This window comes from Antechinus flavipes, chromosome 3, assembly GCF_016432865.1.
Source record: "Antechinus flavipes isolate AdamAnt ecotype Samford, QLD, Australia chromosome 3, AdamAnt_v2, whole genome shotgun sequence".
Lineage (NCBI taxonomy): Eukaryota > Metazoa > Chordata > Mammalia > Dasyuromorphia > Dasyuridae > Antechinus > Antechinus flavipes.
This window is the reverse complement of record NC_067400.1, coordinates 447916188-447940118: the sequence shown is the minus strand read 5'-3', so window position 1 is coordinate 447940118 and position 23931 is coordinate 447916188. Positions and strand designations below refer to the sequence as shown.

The window sequence follows — 23931 nt, the reverse complement described above, 5'->3', positions numbered from 1 at the left end:
TAAACATGTACAATTCTAATAGACATAGTTCCATATTTATCATTCTGCACAAGAAAAATCATATCAAAAAGAAAAAAATGAGAGAAAAAAAAAAGCAAGAAAACAATAACAACAAAGGTGCGAATATTATGTTGTGCTCCACATTCAGTTCCCATACTCCTCTTTCTGGATGCAGATGGTTCTGTCATCACAAGTCTATTGGATTTGCCCTGAATCACCTCATTGTTGAAAATAGCCAAGTCCAACAGAGTGTTGATCATTGCAAGATCTTGTTGTTTCTATGTTCAATCTTCTTTTGGGTCTACTCACTTCATCAATTCATCTAAATCTCTCCAAGACTTTCTGAAATCATTCTGCTGATTGTTTCTTTCTTTTTTTAAAAAAAAATATTTATTTTTAATACACATTGTTTTATTATGTTGGGAGAAAAAATAAGAGCAAACAGAAAAAACCATAGAAGAGATAAGAAAGCAGAAAAAAAAAAAAAAAAGTGAACATAGCATGTGTTGATTTACATTCAGCCCCCTTAGTTCTTTCTCTGAATGCAGATGTCATTTTCTGTCCTAAGTCTATTGAGATTGCTTTTAATTACTGAACCACTGAGAAGAACCAAGTTTTTCATAGTTGATCATCACAAATTCTTGCTGTTGTTGTGTATAATATATTCCTGGTTCTGCTTGTTTCACTCAGCATCAGTTCATGTAAATCTTTCCAGGTCTTTCTATAATCATCTTGTTCATAATTTTTTATAGAACAATAATATTCCATTACCTTCATATACTACAACCATTCCTCAATTAAAGGATAGCCACTCCTTTTCCAATTCTTTGTTATCACAAAAAGAGCTGCTACAAACATTTTTGCACATGTGGATCTTTTCCTCTCCTTTATGATTTCCTTGGGACACAGACTCAGTAATGGCACTACTGGTAAAAAGGTGGTATGCAGAGTTTTATAGCCCTCTGGGCATACTTCTAAATGCTCTCCAGAATGGTTGGATCGTTTTACAATTCTCCCAACAATGTATTAGTATCCCAGTTTTCCTACAAATCTTCCAACTTTTATCATTATCTTTTCCTGTCATCTTAGCCAATTTGAGAATTGTCTTAATTTGTATTTCTCTAATAATGATTTAGACCATTTTTATATAATTATAATTGTATTATTATATATTATGTTTTATATATGTTATATAATTATAATTTAATTTCATCATCTGAAAATTGTCTGTTCATATCAGTTGGGGAATGACATGTATTTTACATTTAACACAGTTCTTTATATATTTTAGAAATGTTATTTTTTTTTTCAGAAATACTGACTGTAAAGATTTTTTCCCAGCTTTGTACTTCCTTTTTAATCTTGTTTCTGTTGGTTTTGCTTGTGCAAAAACTTTTTAAATTAATATATTCAAAGTTGTCCATTTTGCCTTTCATAATGTTCCATAGTTCTTCTTTGGCCAAAAATTCTTCCCTTCTCCAAAGATTTGATAGATAAATTACCCCTTGTTCTCCTAATTTGTTTGTGGTATCCTCCTTTCTGCCCAAATCATGTATCCATTTTGACCTTATTTTTCTATGGAGTGTGAGATATAGTTCTATGCCAAGTTTCTGACATCTTATTTTTCGATTGTCTCAGCAATTTTTGTCAAATAGTAAGTTCTTATTCCAGAACCTGGGAGTTTGGGTTGCTGTAGGCCTTGCTTATTGTGTCATGTGTTTCTAATCTATTCCACTGATCCACTACTTTATTTCTTAGTCAGTACCAAATAGTTTTGATAATAGCTGCTTTATAATAGTACTGCGAGGCCACCATCCTTTGTATTTTTTTCGTTAATTTCCTTGATATTCTTGACCTTTTCTTCCAGATGAACTTTATTATTATTTTATCTTGTTCTACAAAATAATGTTTAGGCAGTTTTATTGGTATAACACTAACCATATAGACCAATTTAGACAAAATTGCCCTTTTTATTATATTAGCTTAGCCTAGTCATGAACAATTCATGTTTTTCCAATTGTTTAGACCTGGTTTTATTTGTGTGAGAAGTATTTTGTAATTGTATTCATATAGTTCTTGGGTTTATCTTGACAGGTATTTTATTTTGTCTACAGAAATTTTAAATGGAATTTCTCTTTCTATTTTTTGCTGATGGCCTTTGTTTGTATTATATAGAAATGCTGCTGATTTGTGTAGTTTATTTTATATCCTGCAACTTTGCTAAACCTGTGAGTTGTTTTCAGTAGATTTTTGAATGATTTTCTAGGATTCTCTCCTGATATCATCATATCATTTGCAAAGAGAATAGTTTTTATTTCCTCATGGCCTATTCTAATTCTTCTAATTTCTTTTTCCTTTCTTATTGCTAAAGCCAACATTTCTAGTATAATGTTGAATAATAATGATGATCCTTGTTTTACCTCGATCTTATTAGGAATACATTCAGTTTCTCTCTATTACAAGTAATGCTTGCTGTAGGTTTTAGATGGATACTAATTATTTTAAGAAAAGCTCCCTTTATTGCTATGTTCTAGGAATACTGTAGGAGTGGGTACTATATTTTGTCAAAAGCTTTTTCTGCATCTATTTAGATTATTATATGATTTCTGTTGATTTTGTTATTGATATGGTCGATTATAACAATAGTTTTCCTGATATTGAATCAGTCCTGCATTCTTGGAATAAATCCCATTTAGTCATAGGGTATTATCCTATAATAAATACTGTAATCTCTTTGCTAATATTTTATTTACAATTTTTGCATCAATATTCATTAAGGAGATTGGCTTGTAATTTTCTTTCTCCGTTTTGGTCCTTTCTGATTTAGATATCCGTGCCATATCATATCATAGAAGGAATTTGGCAGTACTCCTTCTTTACCTATTTTTCCAAAAAATTTACATATTTTAAATTTTCGGTAGAATTTACTTGTGAATCCATCTGGCCCTGGAGATTTTTTTCTTAGGAGTTCATTGATGACTTGTTCAATTTCTTTTTCTGAAATGGGACTATTTAAGTATTTTATTTCCTCTTCTGTTAACCTGGGCAATTTGTATTTTTGTAAATATTCATCCTTTTTGGTTAGATTGTCAAACTTGCTGGCAAAATAGCACCTAATTATTTTGTTAATTTCTTTTTCATTGGTGGTAATTTCTCCCCTTTCATTCATGAAATCACCTTTCATGCTAGTGATTTGGTTTTTTCCTTTTTTCTGATCAAAATGACCAAAGATTTATCTATTTTGTTAGTTTTTTCATAAAACCAACTCTTAGTTTTGTTTATTAGTTCAATAGTTTTATTAATTTCTATTTTATTGATCTCTCCTTTGAGTTTCAAAATTTATAATTTGGTGTTAAATAGTGGGGGGTAAATTTATTCTTTTTCTAAATTTTTAAGTTGCATGCCTAATTCATTGATCTCTTCTTTCTCCATTTTATTTATATAGCTATTTAGAGATAAAAAATTTTCTCTAAGAGATGCTTTGGCTGCATGGTATGTTGTCTCATTATTGTCAATTTCTTGGATAAAATTATGGATTGTTTCAGTGATTTGTTATTTGAACCACTCCTTTAGAATTAGATTATTTAATTTCCAATTGGTTTTTAGTTTTATCTTTCCTTGACCCTTTATTTTTATTTCATTGTGGAATGAAAAGGAAGCATTTGCTATTTCTGTCTTTTTGCATTTGATTGTGAGGTTTTTATGTCCTAATACATGGTCAGTTTTTGTGTAGGTGCCACATACTGCCAAGAAAAAGATATATTCGTTTCTGTTCCTATTCAATTTTCTCCAGAGATCTATTATATCTAGATTTTCTAAGATTCTGTTAACCTCCCTAGTTTCTTTCTTATTTATTTTGTGGCTAGTTTGTCTGATTTTGAGAGGGGAACATTGAAGTCCCCCCCAAAATAGTTTTACTATTATTTTTTCCTGTAACTGGCTTAAAATCTTCTCTAGGAGTTTGCCTGCTCTATCACTTGGTATATATACATTGAGTATTGTTACTACTTCATCATTTATAGTATCCTTTATTAAGATGTACTTTCCCTTCTTCTTATCTCTTTTAATAAGATCTACTTTTAATTTTGCTTTATCAGAAATCAGAATTGCTACCCCCCCTTTTTTTTTACTTCAGCTGAAGCATAATAAATTCTGTTCCAGCCTTTTACCTTTACTCTGTATGTGTCTCTCTCTGTCAAGTGTGTTTCTTGTAAACAATATATTATAGGATTCTGTTTTTTAATCCACTCAGCTATTTGTTTCCATTTTATGGGAGAGTTCATCCCATTCAGTTATAATTATCAGCTTTGTATTTCCCTCCATACTATTTTCTCCCCTATATATACTTTTGTTCTCTCTTTCCACTTTGTCCTTAGTTGTATCTACTATCTTGCCTTTCCCCCTTCTCTTACCTTTTTCCCTAGACCCTTCTATCCTGTCCTTTTTCTTTCCTATTTCTCCTCCTGCTTCTTTATAGGATTAGATAAATTTCTATACCCAACTGAATAATTAGGTTATTCCCTCTTAAAGCCAAATTGATGAGATCAAGCTTCAGACAATGCTCATTCTCCTCATTTCCCTCGATTATAACAGGTCTTTTGAGCCTGTCATGTAAACTAATTGTCCCATTATACCTCCCCTTTCCTCTTTTTCCATCCCTTAAAGTCTTTTCCTTTGATGTCATCTCCTCAGAAATCCATTCACAACCATACCCTCAGTGCATTTGATGCCCTACTTTGTTTGCCCCAATGACAGATATAATTCTTAAGAGTTACAGATATCATTTTCCCATCTAGGAATATAAACAATTTAACCTTTAAATAATATATTTTATATCAAGAATTTTCTTGAGTCCTTTAGTTCTGTTTTTTTTTTTTTCAATAGAAATTATTGAAAATCTCTTACTTCATTGAAGCCCCATGTCCTCCCCTGAGAGATGATATTGAGTCTGGCTAGATAGTCAATTCTTGGTTGTAACCCCAAGTCCTTTGCATTCCAGAATATGGTATTTCAGGCCTTTCGATCCTTTATTGTAAAAGCTGTCAGATCCTGGGTAATACTAACTGTTGCTCCTTGATATTTGAATTGTTTTTGTCTGGCAGCTTGCACCATTTTTTCTTTGAGATTATAGTTTTGGAGTTTTGCTACAATGTTCCTTGGGGTTTTCCTTTTGGGATCACCCAGTAGATTCTTTCAATGAGTATTTCCCCCTCTGTTTCTAGAATATTGGAGTAATTTTCTTTAATGATCTCTTATAAAATGATATCTAAGCTATTTTTTGGGGGGGAGATGGAAGGAGGCGGTCATGTCCTTCAAGTAGGCCAATAATTTTTAAATTGTCTCTTCGGGATCTATTTTTCAGATCGTCTGTTTTGCCAATGAGGTATTTCATATTTTCTTCCATTTTTTCATTCTTTTTAGTTTGATTCTTGCTGCCGCACAAAGTCATTGGCTTCCATTTGCCCTGTTCTAGTTTTTAATGTGTGATTTTCTTCAGTTACTTTTTGTATCTCTTTTTCTTTTGATGTGTTCACTTTTTAAGAAATTTTCTCATTTTTTTTCTTCCTTTTCTAAGTTGTTGACTCTTTCATGCATATCTCTCATTTTCTTTCCCATTTTTTCTTCTACCTCTCTTATTTGCCTTTTGAAGTCTTTTATAAACATTTCCAAGAAGCCTCTTTGGGCTTGAGACCAGTTTTTATCTCAATCTGAAATTTCTTCTGTGGAATTCTGTCCTTGTCTAAGTTTGTATTTTGCTCTGCCTTATCACCATAGTAGCTTTTTATGGTCAAGATTCTTTTGTGTTTCTTGCTCATTTTCTTTCTTTTTCTTTTAGTATTTCCTATTTTTTACTTTAAGGGTGGAACTCTGCACTTGGGCGAATGGGAGTACTGTCCCAAGCTTCCTCTGCTGTTCTGATCTTTTCTTTGAGAACAGAGGCCACTTGTGTTTGAGGGTAACTTTGCCTACACAGTTCAGGAAACAGCCTGATTTACCAGAGTTTTCCTTCTGAGCTGGGACTGGTGCACTGATCTGCTCCTATACTGAGCCAGTACTGAGGGTCTTAGTTGCTGATATGCTATGGTTAAAACCCTCTCACTGGCTTTCCCAGAGTCTAAATGACTTGGATTGAACATCCCTTTCATTCCAGTGAGACTGAATTTTCTTGAAGATTTTTCAGTCTATCCTGAACTGGAGAGGCTTTTCATTGAATCAGACTCTGATTCAGAGTCTTGATTTGGTTTTTAGGGGAAACTGGGAGAGCTCAAGCAGCTTCCTGATTTTACTCTTCCATATTTGTTCCACCCTCAGAACCCTGCTGATCTTTTGTTGTTGTTGTTGTTGTTTTTACTTTATTATTGTATTCATTGGAAGTATTCAATTTGTTAAATCATTATAATAGTTCATACAAGTCTTCTTACATATTTTCTGAATTCATCATATTCATTATTGCTTGTAGCATAATAAAGTTTATCACATTTCTATATTCTGATTTTCTCCCATTCCATTTCTTTTTGTTGTTGTTGTTTTTCTTTTCTTTTTCTTTTTTTTTTAAATTAAAATTTTTTATTTTCAAAACATGGACAGATAATTTTTCAACATTGACCCTTGCATAGCCTTCTGTTCCAAATTTTCCCTCTTTCCCTCCACTCCCTCCCCTAGATAGCAAGCAATCCAATATGTTATACATATTAATATATATATATATTGAATCCAATATATACAAACATATTTATACAATTATCTTACTGCATAAGAAAAATCACATCAAAAAGGAAAGAAAATGAGTAAGAAAACAAAATGCAAGCAAACAATAGCCAAAAGAGTGAGAATGTTATGTTGTGATCCACACACACAGTTCCTACAGCCCTCTCTCTGGGTGTAGATGGCTCTCTTCAACACAAGATCATTGGAATTGCCCTCAATCATCTCATTGTTGGAAAGAGCCACATCCATCAGAATTGATTGTCATGTAATTTTGTTGTTGCTGTATATAGTGATCTCCTGGTTCTGTTCACTTCACTTAGCATCAGTTCATGTAAGTCTCTCCAAACCTCCCTAAAATCATCCTGCTGATGGTTTCTTATAGAACAATAATATTCCATAACATTCATATACCACAATTTAATTCATCCATTCTCCAATTGATGGGCATCCAATCAGTTTCCAGTTCCTTGCCACTACAAACAGGGCTGCCACAAACATTTTGGCACATGTGAGTCCCTTTCCCTCCTTTAAGATCTCTTTGAGATATAAGCCCAGCAGAAACACTGCTGGATCAAAGGGTATGTATAGTTTGATAGCCCTTTAGGCATAGTTCCAAATTGTTCTCCAGAATGGTTGGGTCAATTCGCAACTCCACCAACAATGTATTAATGTCCCAGTTCCTACATCTCCTCCATTATTTATCATTGTCTTTTCCTATCATCTTAACCAATCTGAGAGGCATGGAGTCATACATCAGAATTGTCTTAATTTGAATTTCTCTAATCAGTAGTGTTTAAAGTATTTTTTTTCATATGTCTAGAAATGGCTTTAATTTGCTCATCTGAAAATTGTTTATTCATCTTTGGTCATTTATCAATTGGAGAATAACTTATATTCTTATACATTTGAGTCAATTATCTATGTATTTTAGAAATGAGGCCTTTATCAGAACCTTTGAATGTAAACATTTTCCCCAGTTTTCTGCTTCCCTTCTAATCTTGACTGCATTGGTTTGGTTTATACAAAAACTTGTTAATTTAATATAATCAAAATTATCCATTTTGCATTTCATAATGTTCTCTAATTTTCCTTTGGCCATAAATGTCTTCCTTCTCCACAGATTTGAGAGTTAAACTATCTTTTGTTCTTCTAATTTGCTTATATTATCACCCTTTATATTTAAATTATAAACCCATTTTGATCTTGTTTCCGTATAGGGTGTTAGGTGTTGGTCATTGCCTCATTTCTGCCATCCTGTTTTCTAGTTTTCCCAGAAATTTTTATCACACAATGAGTTCTTATCCCAGAAACTAGACTCTTTGAGTTTATATAACACTAAATTACAATAGTCATTGACTATTTTGTCTCTATTTCTTAGCCAATACCAAATGGTTTTGATGACTGCTGCCTCATAATATAGTTTTAAGTCTTAACATAACTAGGCTACCTAAGTTTGTGGGTTGTTTTTTTTCATTAATTCCTTTGAAATTCTTGACTTTTTATTTTTTCAGATGAATTTTGATAGTATTTTTTCTAATTTTACAAAATTATTTCTTGGCAGTTTTGTATGGCACTGAATAAGTAAATTAATTTAGGCAGAATTGTCATTTTTATTATATTAGCTCAGTCTATCTATGAACATTTGATATGCTTTCAGTTGTTTAGATCTGACTTTGTTTTTGTGAAAAGTGTTTTATAATTGTTTTATAATCCTGACTGTCTTGACAGATAGGCTCCTAAATATTTTATATTAGGTGATTGTTATACTCCTATTTTCTCATTGCTCTGTTGTTCTAATATATTTCAACAATTTAATAATTAGTTGAAATACTATATATAGAATCTTTTTTATTCATAGATTTTAGTTAATTCAGTGATTATTAAGTTATCATCTCTCCTTGATCTCTTCTCAGTTGTTTTTATGTATGAAATACTTTATTTACATTTTCGTCTATTTTTTCAATTTCTTGTCTTTGTTAATTTAATATTTCTTGTCTCCTGAAGTATTATTGACTTCTAATCTATACTTTCAGATTTTTTAAGAAGCCTCTTCTTAGTTGGTAAAGTCTTGTACCTTATTGTTAAGCTATTAACTTTTTTTCAAGTTCCTCTTTCATATTTTAGAATTTCGTTTTTTAATTCTATACTCTTACATCATGTCTTCTTAGTAGTTTAATTGATCTTTATGATAGATTTTTTTTTTCCTTTTATGCTTTGAGTCTAGGTAGTTTTGAGTTATATAAACCTCAAGGTTTGTAACTTAGAAATTCTTGGTATCCTAAAAGTTTTTTTTTTTTTTAATTTATTTATATTATTGTTTACTCATTCTTGGTGCTCAGGCCTCAAGAGCTATTATAGCTCTCTTGTACTTTAGAAACCAAGTTGTGGTTGTTTTCTTTGCCCCTGGGAGGGACAGGGTGGTGGTGAGGAGGCAGAAGAAGGCTAGGGTTTTTCTCTAAATCAGGAGTAAATTAAAGCCTTTGGGGGCAAGAGGATTGGGAGAAATGGCTTTTCATTTACATTTTTTTTTTTAAGAATTGACAGCAAGTCTAAATTGAAGCATTTTTCTTTACTCTCCACACTAAACTCATTTTCAGTTTCCTCCTCCTTGTCAAGAAAAAAGGGGGTGGGGAAGGATGAATTATATATTAATCAGGTTGCTTAGTGGTAGAAGAGAGCTGACCTGGACTTCCTTTTTTTTTTTTTTCCATCTTAGTCTCTCTAATCCTTCTTGCCAGAATAGACCTGTTTGGATTAGAATGACAAAAGATAGGTCATGGAGAAGAGGGGATTCAAGAATAAAGGATAGTGTAGGGTGGAGTTGGTCCTTGGTCATCCAGAGAGCAGTTTAGGAGGCTCAGTAGAGGGCTAGCCCTAATCAGGGGTACCTAAATTCAAATCTAGCCTCAGGTACTTACTAGTTGTGTGACTGAGTAAGTCACTTAACTATGTTTGTCTCAATCTCCTCATCTAAAAAATGACCTGGAGAAGGAAATGGCAAATCTCTCTGATATCTTTGCCACCGCTACCACCACCTCCCTCCAAAAAAAAGAGGTCATGTAGTAGTGATAGCTTAGGAAAGTACTGAGGTATGAAAGAAATATAGATCACAGTGAGGATGAAGACTAGAGTTTGGCATCATGGAACTGATGGAATGATGGACTGACAAAAGACTATGATTAAGTAAACAAATTTCAAAGTTCATGGGCAATGAAACAGAACTTTTAGGTGTAATAGTGAGATCAAAGATATGATTATTTCTTATGTTGCAGCAGAAAATCAATGGAAGAGTATATTTTAGAAATATCGATTGCATAACTTTGAGGTAAGGATGTTTGAGGTGGCTAGTATATGTTGAAGTCCCCTAGTATGAATAATAAACATTACAATGGAAAGGAAGACTCTGAGCCTAACACTGAATTCATTTAGAGTGTCCTAGAGGTTGGGCTACCAGAATCTTGATTGGGTGAGAAATTTGGATTGAATGAATCTCAGAGGCTGAGAGATGGCAGATTTATGGTTGTAAAGGAAGAGCCTGGAGAAGCAGTAGGCAGCAAGGAGTATCTGGCTCCTTCATTATGATCAGCAGTTGATACGAATGAAAGAACAACTAGTTCTGAATAGCGTAGCCAGGGAACCTAGGTCCCAGTGAATGCCAGAAGTTGGAAGGGATGAGAAATGACAATGTTAAGATAAAAGCAAAAATTTTATTCAGCTTGTGTTCCAGAGAGCAGAATGGAAACTGCAGGCAGAGCTGTAGAGGGGTATTGATGTGGGGAGAGGCAGGTAGGGTTGTGAGAAATGGGAGGGATGTGGCTTTGTATGTGGGAGGGCAGAACAGTAGAATTGCATGACAGGGACAACATAAAAGGTTGGGATTATACTAATCACTGAGGAATTTTGTTGTTTATTCATTGAAAATAATTTCTGCTTCTTTGTGACCTAATTTGGGGTTTTCTTGATACTGAAATAGTTTTGCCATTTTCTTCTCCAGGTTATTTTAGAGATAAGAAAACTAAGCAAATAGCATTAAATGATTTGTCTAGCATCACATAGCTATTAAGTGTCTTAGGCTAGATTTTAACTCAGAAGATCAGTATTCTTTACCCTAAGTCCAGCACTCTTATCCACTGCACCATACCAGACTTTAGAAGTCTTCTTAGGGAAGCAGATGATTAAACTGTTTTAACACTGTCCCCTAAATTCATGACATATTGTGATGTTGGGCCTTGGAAGGCCTTCCCTCACAGCAAGCAGCAATAGATCCAAGAGGTATAATGGTAAGACAGGAGAAGGAAGTTCTAAGTGACCAACTGAAGTACTCAGGGGCAAGGATAGAAACCTGAACAGGAGTTACCCTGCTCTATCCCTATCAATAGACAGTATGGAGCTGAAAAAAGACCCTAAGACAAAGACAGAATCTGAAAGGACCTTCTTAGTTTAGATTATTAATCCAGTTATTATGTAACCTTCCTAAGAACAAAGAAATATGTCTTATACTTCCTCTTTATTCTATACAATGCATGTTAGACATTACTAAATGCTTGTTCAGTTGATTTAATATTTATTCATTTTAATAGCAGGCTAATTCGGTAATTCTTTGAGCAAAATTCTTTGCATATACTAGGCATTTAATAAAATGCTTATTGGTTGGTTAGTCTTAAAAATGTGGTTTCACCTCAAATTTCTTTTCCAGTTTTCCTTTAGAATTTTTAGTGTTTTGAAATTGTAACCTAGGCTAAGGAAATTACATCAGTGGCTTAAATTTCGGTTCTTAACATTCTCTATGATTTTGAACCTTTCAGAGACTTCTTGTTTGCTAGTATTGTGTGAGCTCAGTTTAATCTCTTTATAGCCTTCCCAAGACTTATGGATTGAGTGTTTTACTATTGCAGATTTTTAAAAAAATATACAAAATGTGCTATTCATTTTGAACCTAATGTTAGCTAATGCTTCTGAATTTGAACATACATTATCTGATTAGTTTTGCTTTTCTTTCTGTCAGAGATGTTCTTTAGCTATGCAACTAAACGTCATGTACTTAAATGAATTAAGTATACAGTAGATTTCTTTACAGTATAATACATTAAGATCCCCAAAGGTTGGATTTCAAATACCTAAATATGATTATTGAGAAAAGAAAATAAGCCACTTGAATTATAATTTGACCATAATGAAAATTCTTATTTACTTGAATCTCATGATGCCTAGCAGTTGACTAAAATCTAGTTTCACTTTATAATTTCTGGTTTCCATTATTTTGTTTTAATATATTCCTAAAATATAATATCTTTTTTCCTCATTACTTGAATAACATTAAAAATATTTAAAATTCACTGTCTTTAAAAAAAAAAATGATTTCCCATAGCATGTTAAAAATGAGCCCCTCTAACTAAACTTTTTGTAAAGGTTTGTGAAATTTTTATATGATTAGTTAATGAATTCAGTATAACTTTCCCCTACCCCAACCTTTTTCTCCTGTTTAGCATTTTCCACTTTTTTACCCTGTGATGTACAAGCCCTCACTGGTTAATTATGTATATATTTAGCTACTGCATGTGTTGGGCTTATTATTGTCATCTAATTAGATGTAACTTGAACTGCTTGCTTCTAGAAAAATCATTAAAAATTCTTTCCTAATGACCTAGAGATGACAAAATGTCTGTAAAGTGTGAAGAAGCAGACAAGCATAGGAACATCGCTCTTAAAGAGTGTTAATCCAGATGCTGCAATCATCTAATTAAACAATATTTTGCTGTCATTAACATTTTCACCAAGGAATTGCAGTTATAATTTCTTTGTCAGCTGTCTCTAGATCACTTTACCTTCAAAACTAAAGTGCCATATAAAAACATTAAATTGGATGGTTTAATTAAAAAGGTTTTTTTTTTTTTTACCTTTTTTTATAATGAAGAAACATACTCAGTATTTCTGAGATCTCATTTACTGTGCCTCACTTTTATTGTTCAAGTAGATTAGTGTCATAGGCTTGTGATATTTAATATTCAGCCTTTTAACATTAATCTTTATATTCTTAGTTGTTGAAAAATCTGCTCTTACTATTGCTTAAGAAAGTGTGGAAGCTACTAATTGCATAAGCTAATCTATTAAATTAGCTCACTTAAAAATAAAACTACATAAGTTAAATAAAAACAAAAAAAACTTTGTTTTTAAAAACAAATTACCTTACATAGTTTAATGAATAGCAATCAACCATTTTTTAAAATAATGGAAATTATATTTGAGTAGATTAAAATAGTGGACCTTATTCATTGTTAAAAATTATGGGCCCTCGAATTTTATACTATCCCTTGAAGTGACAGCCATACATAATTATATTCTTAAATATATTTGAAATTCACATACTTTTTCCATCCTTTAGTGTGAAAATTTTATATTTATAATTCCTACTAATTAAAATCCTTTAACATTTTACTTGTATTGTTTACTAGAATTAATATCTTGCTAAATAGTTTATAATTGAATATATTTAATTATTACTATAGTTTTTTTAAAAATATAAATACTTTTGCAGTTATTTCAAAAGTATTACAAGAAAGGTCACAATAAGGGAGCATGTAAAACTTGAATATTGAGCTGTATCTTGAATAAAGAGAGGGTTTCTTTGAGGAAGAAGTATAGTAGGAGTAAATAATGGGAGATGGAATGGCATGTAAAAGGAATAGAGAGACCATTTTGGCTAGATCACATAGTGTGAAGGGGTAAATAATGTCAAGTAAGTTTAAAAAGAAAGTTTGGGGCTAACTTGCAAAGGCTTTTATAAATTAAAAGATGAGTTTATATATGTAAATGTATATTCACATTTATTTCAGATAAACAGAAAATGTCAAAAATGTGGCTTTTTATCTTGGTTAAAAATTAGCATGATGCTTTTCTTTAATAATTTCCATTTTTAACTGAGATTATTTCACTTCCAAATCATCAGAATAATAGCCATATGTTTATAGTTTTCAATTATATTTGGAACAACTGAACATTTTAAAGAGATGGTCCTTTGATATTGGTATTCATTATTTCCTTTTCCCTATAGATTAAGTATGATAGGAAGTAATTCTAATTAAAAATTTATGCTCTTAACTTGATTATTATTTTTAATGTTCTTCATTTAGATCATATTGGGTTTGCAAATTACAGATTAAAACACTTAAACAAAATAATTAAAAGTTACATAATTGAAATTGGTTTTTGAATTTATACATTTGTATCACATTCACTTAAATCAGCCTCTGCAACACAATATTTATTTTGTGAATCCTGTAAGTAGTACTAATGATATATTCTATTTGTAGCACTGTATAGTCTTCAATGTTTTCACATAAATTATTTCATTTGATCCTCATGATTGTGATCATCCAGTTGTTTTGTTGTGTCTTACTTTGGTGACTCCCAACTTTCTGTGACCTCTTGATGGTATAGTATTTTCTTGGCAAAGATACAGGAATGATTTGCCATTTTCTTCTCCAGTGGATTGAGGCAAATAGAGATTAAGTGACTTGCCCAGTGTCTGATTTGAGTATCTGATTTGAAATCAGGTCTTTCTGACTCCAGGCCCAATTCTTTATTAATTTGTTTAGTGTGCAGTATGGTTCATTTTTATTTAATGTCTTTCATTAATACATTGACCTATTATTATGTCAAAAAATCTGGACTCTTAGGCACACTTATACTCGTATGGTTCAATGTCATCCTAGAACAGGGACCAAAATACATATAGGTTAGCAAAGCACACATATATCTTAATTATAAAATTTATGCTTTTAAGATAAGTGTTCAAAGACCTACCACAACTCTACCTTTTCAGTCTTATATAACACTTTCCCAATGTGTCTGCTATGCTCTGACCAAACTCATAAAAATAAATCCATATTCAGTACTTTTATACACATTAACTATACTTGGAAGAGTCAAAAAGTCTTCCTTTTGGTCCTAAAATGGAACTTTATTGTCTCTTATAATGTTTACCATGGTTTTTACTGCATTATAGCTATCAAAGAATTATAGTTTATTTGTATATGTCCTATTCCCTTGCTAATTTTTAAGCTCTATAAGGTGAGCACTATTTTCAATTATCTTTATATCTTAGTTAGCAAGATAAAATGCTTAACAAAATAAAAAAGCTAATTTAAACATGGTATCTATCCTTATTGTTGATGAATTGAAGGAAGAATGGGAGCAAGGGAAAGAGTTGAGCAAGGTTGCATTCTACTGAAACTCTGAAGTATATTCCTTTTCATAGTACCTAAATCCTGATGCAGAAGATCAAAGATACTAATGTAGAAAGTTTGAAGATTTGTATCCTTCTTTGTTGTGTAGGCAAGTTGTGTCTTATATTTTTTTTTAAATGTTATAACTGAAAAGATTACTTTATATTGGCATGGACTGATAATGTTGTGATGTTAATTAACTTTTTTTTATCTTGTCAAATTTTTGTAGTCTTGAATATTTTTCTCATATTTCACAGAAAACATCTATCCATTGATACCTAAATTATATTTTAATTAATAAACATAACGGATAGATGAGTACTTTTTAATTAAATAGAAGTTACAATTTGGCAAAAAGTAAAGTTTCAGGACTACAGTTTATTCTCTGATATATATACATACATATACATATAACATTTAATAATTATTCACATATAATAATTTTATATCTTATTTTTTCTTTACTAGGACGAACATACAACGATCTGAACCAATATCCAGTATTTCCATGGGTATTAACAAACTATGAGTCAGAAGAATTAGACTTGACACTTCCAGGAAACTTCAGAGATCTTTCAAAGGTATCTTTTAACAGAAAACTAGTTTGTTCTACAATATACAAATATAATTTGCTTGAAAGAGCATATATGTTTCATGATGATTAAAGACATACTTATAATAGCATCCAATTAGCATAGTATAGTAGTATAATGAAAAAAGTATTAAATTAACATCCCAAAGATCTTGGCTCTATCTTATCCTAACTCCATGATCTTAGGCAAGTCATTTGATGTCACTAACCCTCAACTTTCTCATGACTAAAATGGGAATTTTAACTTAGAATTGTTAGAACAATCCAATGAGATAACATATGACTGCTCCAAGAAAACAATCTGATGAGATTACATATGAATGTTCCATTCATATCTAGAGTAGTTTATTATTTGGCATAACCTGCACCCTATGCTTAAAATAGAAGACATTTTAAGCATAGGGAGCAGGTTATGCCAAATAATATAAGATAACAAACATTTAATATCTTAACACATGCAAAATGGAAAGGTTATACTATAAAAAGAATAGATAATAAAAGGTTTTATTCTTGATAGCCTAGATTTTAAAACAAGATAAAATAGGATAAGACTACCAAAAAAATGGTCTTAATGCAAAGTATGAGAAGCAGTCTTCAGAAATACGATGAGGTAGGCAATGAATGTATTAAGAATATGGGCAAATAAAATGACTTGTCATATTATAAAAAAATACATATAAGATAGAATAAATATAAAACATGTGTTTTATATATGTGTACATATATAGACAGAATATATATATAAAATAGAATAGATATAAAAGAAAATGTTGGTGTGAATGTCAATGAGAAGTTTGCATAGTTTGTTAAGGACTTAGGGAAAATTTAGCAAAAATATTTTTAAGGATTTTTTTTTAAATAAAAACAAATGACAAAATTAGGTGGCATACATGATGAACATTTCTAAGTATAAAGGAAAACTTCCAACAATACTACATATGTTTATGAGGTTACTTTCCTGGAAATTTCTTATCATTGGAATATAATCAAAAATTCAAATTTCCAGGCACCAAATAGAAGTCACAGAGTCCATGCATTAAAACCAGTGAGTCTCTGACTTTCATTTAAAATGTAGTTATGCCTGTTTTATACATAATTCTGATAACTTTCACCATTTAGCTTACCAACCAGAGGTTTTTAGGTACAACAAATAGAGAGGAGGAGATTCTACAGATCGACACAATAAGAGTTGATAGCAAGAAGGGAAATAAGACACCAGTTACATTAATGTAGAGTTACTACATTGGAGCCATGTAGTATTGGGACAGACAGATTAACCTCAGTAGCTCTGGAGGCCATCACTGTGTTACAGACCAATATGCTAAATATTGTTCAAAATGATGACTTTAAGTGGCTAAAGGTTAGTAAGTATTTGGTAGTTCTATTTAGGAAATCAGAATAGGGAGGGAGCAGTCATTTTTAGAGTACTTCAACTGTGGTAAGCACTTTAAAAAATTCTCATTTGATCCTCACAACAACACTGGGAAGTAGGTACTATTATAACCCCTGTATAGCTGTATGTTACCCCTTGTATATATCCTGCAGCTAATAGAAGTTAGGTAATTTGCCTGAGGTCACACAGATAATAAATTATTGAACTCAGACTTAAACTCAGGTTGCCACCTAGCTACCAAATAGATAGGCATTTTAGAATTGATTGCTTTTTTGAGTAAATAATATTTGTATTTATCTCAAATTCCACTTTGATAGTTTCTATTATAATTAAAAAAGATTTATTATCTATTTCTGTTAACACATTAACTATAGAGCAAAGTTGGATTTCAGGTATTTAATAGTTTCTAATAATTATCAGTCATTTTAGATTTCCTCTTCTACCCTTTTGTTAGGCTTTTTTTGGTTCTTTTTTTGCTAAATCTACCTAAGATAAAACTTGGTGAAAAGAATCATTGTTTCACAAATAAACTTAGGATAATTAGTTATCAATTGAGTACGAAAAAAAATTATACTTAAATCTCATAATAGATATCTTAGTGCATTCCAAATGGATAACAGATTAAAACATAAAAAGAGCCATAAAAAGAAAATAAAATTATGTATTTATCTGAGTTAGGTAGAGAAGATAACTTATTCTGCAAATAGAAGAAATTATTAGAAATAAGTCAGATTACTGAAGTACATTAAAATAAATCTATTTTATATAAACAAAAATATTATTAAAAGAAGAGATTCGGAAATAATGTTGCAAATAAAACATGGTATTTGAAATACATAAGGAACTGGCATATGATATGAAAAGACCATTTTCTCAACTAACTATAAATTTTCATTAAGCATCTGAAAAAATGTCTGCTCTCAGTGGTCAGAGAGATGCAAATTCAAATAGTGTTGAGATGTTACTTCACACTTATCAAATTGGCAAAAATCAGTAAAAGAAATGCTGTTTAATTCTGGTAGGGATGTGAAAAATAATCCGTATGCATTTATAAAGTGTCTATTTTGTGTCAGAGTTGGAAAGTTACATAGTCTTTTGGGATGCGGTTTAGCAGTACACAGTTAAAATTAGAAAAACAAACACACATTTGGCCCAATAATTCTATTTAGGACAATAAACCCTGAAATTATTAAAAAAAGCAAAATGGAATATCTATGCAAAGATTTTCATAGCAGCAATATTTAAAAATACCAAAAATCCCTGAATTTTACCTAATTAACCAAAAATGATATATTAGTGTAATAAAATATTATAATGTAATCAAGATAAATAATTATAAGTACTATAAATAAATCTTACAAAACTTATGAAATAATGTAAAGCAAAAGCCAATTAGATTTGGTCATGGGGCATTTGGGCAACCTTTGAAGAGTAATTTCATTAGAGAGCAGTGAGTAGAAAAGCCAGATTACTAGGTGTTTAGAAGTGAGTGGGTAATAAAGGAAAAGAGAAAATGAGACAGTCTTTCAAGGCAAAAAATTATCAAGACTTTTTTTTAGGTGTGGGGTAAACTGACCATGTTTATATGCATATGGAAAGATGTGTTAAATATGAGTGAGAGAAAAGACTGAAGAAGCGAGCTTTAGAGCAGTAAAAGGTAATAGAATCATGGACACTAATTGAGGAATTAACTTTGATGATTAGTAAACAAAGATTCATCATATTTCAGGCTTAAGCAAAAGAAAGGCTGGAGCAGTAAGAGAATAGAACTCAATCATCAAGTGCCTATTGTATACTTGAGAGAGACAAAGAAATTGAATTATCCTATCTTTCAAAGAGCTTATATATAGCCATGGAAATACTTGGGAAATACGTGGGAAATGGAAAAACAGGACCAACCAGGTATATAAATAAGTGCCAATAAAATGTCTGGTGGCATATAACACAATAATTGTTATAGGAGGAGAGGGAAGATGTCACATTAAAAAGTGACTGACATTTATAGAGAGCTTTTAGGTTTGTCTTAAAGAACTTTACAAATATTTTCTCATTTGATCTTTAGAACATTTCTGGAAGGCTAGTGCTATTATTCCCCTAATTTTTCAGAAGAAACCATTGAGTCTGACAGGGGGAAAATGAGTTGCCCGATTACCCAGCTATTAAATTCTTAAAGCAGATTCACACTAAGATCTTAATCTAAGTCTTTCCTATTTTGTTATCTTGCTTCTATATTAACTTCTTGTTGTTCACTCGTTCAGTGGTGTCAACTTTTAATGATCCCACGGACCATGTTATCCATAGGGTTTTCTTAGTAAAGGTGCTAGAATAATTTGCCATTTCTTCTCCAGTGAATTAAGGCACACAGAGGTTAAATGAATTGCCCAGAATTACACAACTATTGTCTGAGGGTAGATTTAAACTCAGGTCTTCCTTACTCTAACCCCAGAGCTCTATCTACTAAGATATCTAGCTGCCTTTAGGGCAGTTAAGAAATACTTAAATGGGGGCAGCTAGGTGGTATAGTGGTTAGAGCACCATCCCTGAAGTCAGGAGCTAAGTTCAAATCTGACCTCAGATACTTAACACTTCCTAGCTGTGTGATCTTGGGCAAGTCACTTAACCCTAATTGCCTCAGCAAAAAAAAAAAAAAAGAAAAGAAAAGAAAAGAAATACTTAAATGAGGAAGAAGAGGAGGAGGAGGACAAGGTATATATAACCTTTATTGGCCCCAGTTTCCTCATGTGAAATAGCTAATAAATAAAAATAACTTCCAGGATCATTGTGAGTATAAAATTAGGCAGTTATTTATAAGGCACTTTGCAAATCTTAAAGTGTTTTGTTTTTTTGTGTTTTTTTTTTTTTTATTTAATAACTTTGTATTGACAGAATCCATGCCAGGGTAATTTTTTACATTATCCCTTGCACTCGCTTATGTTTCGTTTTTTCCCCTCCCTCCCTGCACCCCCCCCCCAAGATGGCAAGCAGTCCTTTATATGTTAAATAGGTTACAGTATATCCTAGATACAATACATATTTGCAGAACCGAACACATCTCCTGTTGCACAGGGAGAATTGGATTCAGAAGGTAAAAATAACTCGGGAAGAAAATCAAAAATGCAAATATTTCACATTCGTTTCCCAGTGTTCCTTCTTTGGGTGTAGCTGTTTCTGTCCATCATTTATCCATTGAAACTCAGTTAGGTCTTGCAAATCTTAAAGTGTTATACAAATGCCAGCTTTTATTATTATAATAGATATTTGCTGTTCCCTATTTTATTTATTCAACCTAATCCTGGCTCATAGTCTACTTGATTATTTCTCATCAGAAGTCTCATAGGCAGTGGTTAGTTGATTTCCTATAGCATCTAATACAATAAACAAATGATAAAAATGTGTTGAATAAATGAATCAATGTTGTTTGTATAAATATAGTTTGAGTACATAGTATCTTGGTGCCATCCTCCTCTACTGAGGCTCAGAAAAAAGAAATTAGCATGACTACATCGTTGAAAATCAGACATAGCTTTGCTTTTACATCTGTGTGCCTCAGCTGATGCTTGCTTATTTGCTATTTGTATTGAAAGATAAAAATAGGGTTTTCTACTCTCAGCATCAGGTGCTAGAAGTGATTATTCTAAAAATGCCAAATTTGTTTGTCTTCAGATAAGAGTTTGAATTCCGTTTGTGTATTTGGGCATGTGCCCAGTGATCAGTTTTATAATCGATATAATGACAAATTGAAGTTTATCATGTATGATAAGACTGAAAAAATATTATTTGTGAAGTTATGACTTTTATGGAAAGTTCCGATTGTACAAATAATATATGAGTAATAATGTTTATAACATTATTGAGTTGGTGATATTATTTTAGTCCTCTTTAATTTTACAAAATATTGAATAATTTTCTGATAATATGGTATTCTAGTTTTTAAAAATCAGAAATATTATCATTGAGTTTAAATATTAAAGTTGGAGATTGCTATTTCTCAAAATATCTTTGTTTTCTATGTCTTGATTTTTCTTGCCCCATTTAGTTGAATATTTTATTATAAAAGGAGGGAATAATCAACCTCTATTTTATCAGTAAGATATATTGAGTCTCTCATTTACTTAGAGATCATAGGTTTAAATTTTTATCAATTACATTTGTAAGTGTTAGAGGTTTGTATTTATAGTTTGACAAAAGAGATAGCTAATGAAATCAGCTTTGTAGATAATCATTCAGTATAAAACTATGAATCAATATGCTCATTTTTCTCCCTTACCAAAGTTTTCATAAACATACCAATATAGTAAAACAGACCAAATTTAGGTTTTACACAGATATTTCAGTTGTGTACACTCATTACATGAGTTTGACATTTCCAGCATCATATTGTCACTGCTTATTAAAGTGTAAATTGGAATTTTACCTCATTTACTTTGTCATGCACTCAGTTAAATAAAATAGTTTTCTCACAAGAGAAAATTCTACTAATATTGACATATGTATGAGACATCACATATATCCATCCAGTGAGTGGAAAAATATATTTTGTTAATATAGGAGTTGTTTGATTGACAGATGATGATAAGTATAGCCATTCTCAGAAATTATTATGGCACTTAAAAAAAAAAAAAAAGAAAGTGATAATGCCTTGAGGCTTTTAAATGTAATAATGCAAATGAAGGCACTGAAGTGTGAATATTCTTCAACAAGCTACTCTTGATACTGCCAAATCTCTGAGCTCTGAATATAACAACGTTTACATTGTAAATGAGAAGGAAGAAAGATCTCAAACCAGAACCTGCATGTTCTTCCAGTTTATTTTAAATTTTTGGTTTAAATTAGGATTTCACTAGAAGGTAATTAAATAAAATGAATTAATTAGGTTTTCTATAATGTTGGTATGAATCACTAAAAAGAAGTTTGTTGTTTAAATGAGGGAAATTATTAATGAACAGAATTACTGCATGCATATAGCTGATTATTATAGGTGCCATAGATTAGAAAATGGAAAAGGGAAGAATAAGGGACAAATATTTAAGTACTTGCTATGTACCAGTCATTATGCTATGTCATTTACAGATATCTCATTTGAATGGCTAAACACATCATAATCTTTTAATATAATGTTTTTGTGTGATGAAAAGCTCTTTGATGAATTTAGAAAAGCACTGAATTATATGAATTTGTGCAAAGTTCAGTAAGCAAAACCAGGAAAGCAATAAACAAAATGACTACAAGAGTATAAATAGTGGGGAGAAAGTTTGGATGTTAAGAAGAACTGGGAAAACATCCTTCTGTCACTTCATTAGAATTGAGAATTTGGAGTATTAGTTAGCTTTTTTTTTTTTTTTTTTTTTTTTTTTTGGACTCTTTCTAATATTTGTTACTAGGGATAGTTCCCTGGGTAAGGAAATAGGAAAGTGTCTAGTCAGGAATAACAATGAATAAAAATTTATCAGTGAAAATAAGATTAAATTATTAAAAGAAAATTTATCTTTCTCTAGTCCTGTGATAGCTGTACTATTTTCCATAATTTTTCAAACATTGACAGCAATCTCAGCCAATCATATCTGGTTGGTCTTCTAATACCTTAAGACATCATTGGTATGGGCATGATGATTTGAATTCATGGAGAGCATTTTGGGGTTTATTCTCTACTCTTAAAGACTGGAAATCTTCACACTCTAATATGTGATTTGACTTAGATCTTTGTTTAGAGGATTCATATTTTCATATGTGTGGGCACTTTCTAGTGATGTAGATTGAAATCTTTATGCCTAAGAGAGATAAAATATTTACTAAGAACTCATTGTGTGCACCAACACCTAGAAGATAATCTTTTTTTTTTTTTTTATTGATATGGCAGAAAATAGTCCTCACTTGCTGACCAACCCTCTGATTTTATTCACAGTGAGATTAGATGAAAGTATTAGCTGCAGAGAATCACTTCCCAAAGCATCTAAAGAGAAGATTTTAGAGGAGATAGTCTATTCACCAAACAAATATGAAATGCCCTGGGAAATAGAATTGTCTGGCATTAAGATAAATATGTTCATACATAAAGAATTGTATTAAAAAGTATTAATCTTTACATTGTAGAGTGCACTGCCCCTCCATATTTTAATTTAGCGAACATTTATTAAACAAAGTTTCTTATCCTTTGTTTAGGTGCCTAATAAAGTGTACCTATGCTTTGAAAAATTGTTTAAACTGGAAGTGATGGTTCTTAAGCATTTCACATTCCCTACTTTTCTTTGCTAATCTCATTTTTTCTCCAGTGGTGAGACAAGACCTCTCTCCTACTACCTTCTGAATCCAATTCTCCCTGTGCAACAAGAGAACTGTTCGGTTCTGCAAACATATATTGTATCTAGGATATACTGTAACATATCTAACATATATAGGACTGCTTGCCATCTCGGGGAGGGGGTGGAGGAAGGGAGGGGAAAAATCAGAACAGAAACAAGTGCAAGGGATAATGTTGTAAAAAAAATTACCCTGGCATGGATTCTGTCAATATAAAGTTATTATTAAATAAAATAAAATAAAAAATTCTATCCAGAAAAAAAAAAAAAAAAGACCTCTCTCCTACTTCTTCCCTCAGCCCTTAGACCTGGCTACCAGAATATAACTTCTTTCCATTATGTGGTGTGATAAGGCTGCATAGCAGTTTTTCTTAGCCAGATCTGCTGAAATCCATAGAACCATTATGTCTAACACTGAATTTTCAGAAGTTTGGAGAATTTTGCTTTGTGTATGTCTTCAACTGAAATCTTAGGACACAAGTATATATGATGGGAGTTTCTTCTATATATAGATATGCACGCCTCAAGTAGATGCTAACAGTTGACAGTCAGTTATTTTGATCTGATAATTCTGGAATTTTGGAGCCTCAGGGGGTGATAGAATTTTTTCAATGTCTATTTTACTGTCTGGGCCTAGGCTATCAGGGCAATTTTCCTTGATCTTTTGAAAGCTGTTGTGTCCAGGCTCTTTTGTTCATCATGGTTTTCAGTTAGTCC

At 31.6% G+C, this 23931-nt stretch overlaps 1 protein-coding gene and 1 long non-coding RNA gene across 2 annotated transcripts in view; one reads left to right on the top strand and one right to left on the bottom strand.

The window, feature by feature from the left end:
• The window catches only part of NBEA (neurobeachin), a 754131-nt gene that overhangs the window by 609234 nt on the left and 120966 nt on the right, over positions 1 to 23931 (top strand). The window contains exon 44 of the mRNA XM_051986470.1: positions 15402 to 15514. Within this exon, the coding sequence (XP_051842430.1) occupies positions 15402 to 15514 (113 nt within the window). The remainder of the gene's footprint in view (positions 1 to 15401; positions 15515 to 23931) is intronic.
• The window catches only part of LOC127554675 (uncharacterized), a 180776-nt gene that overhangs the window by 55718 nt on the left and 101127 nt on the right, over positions 1 to 23931 (bottom strand). The gene's annotated exons all lie outside the window — the stretch shown is intronic.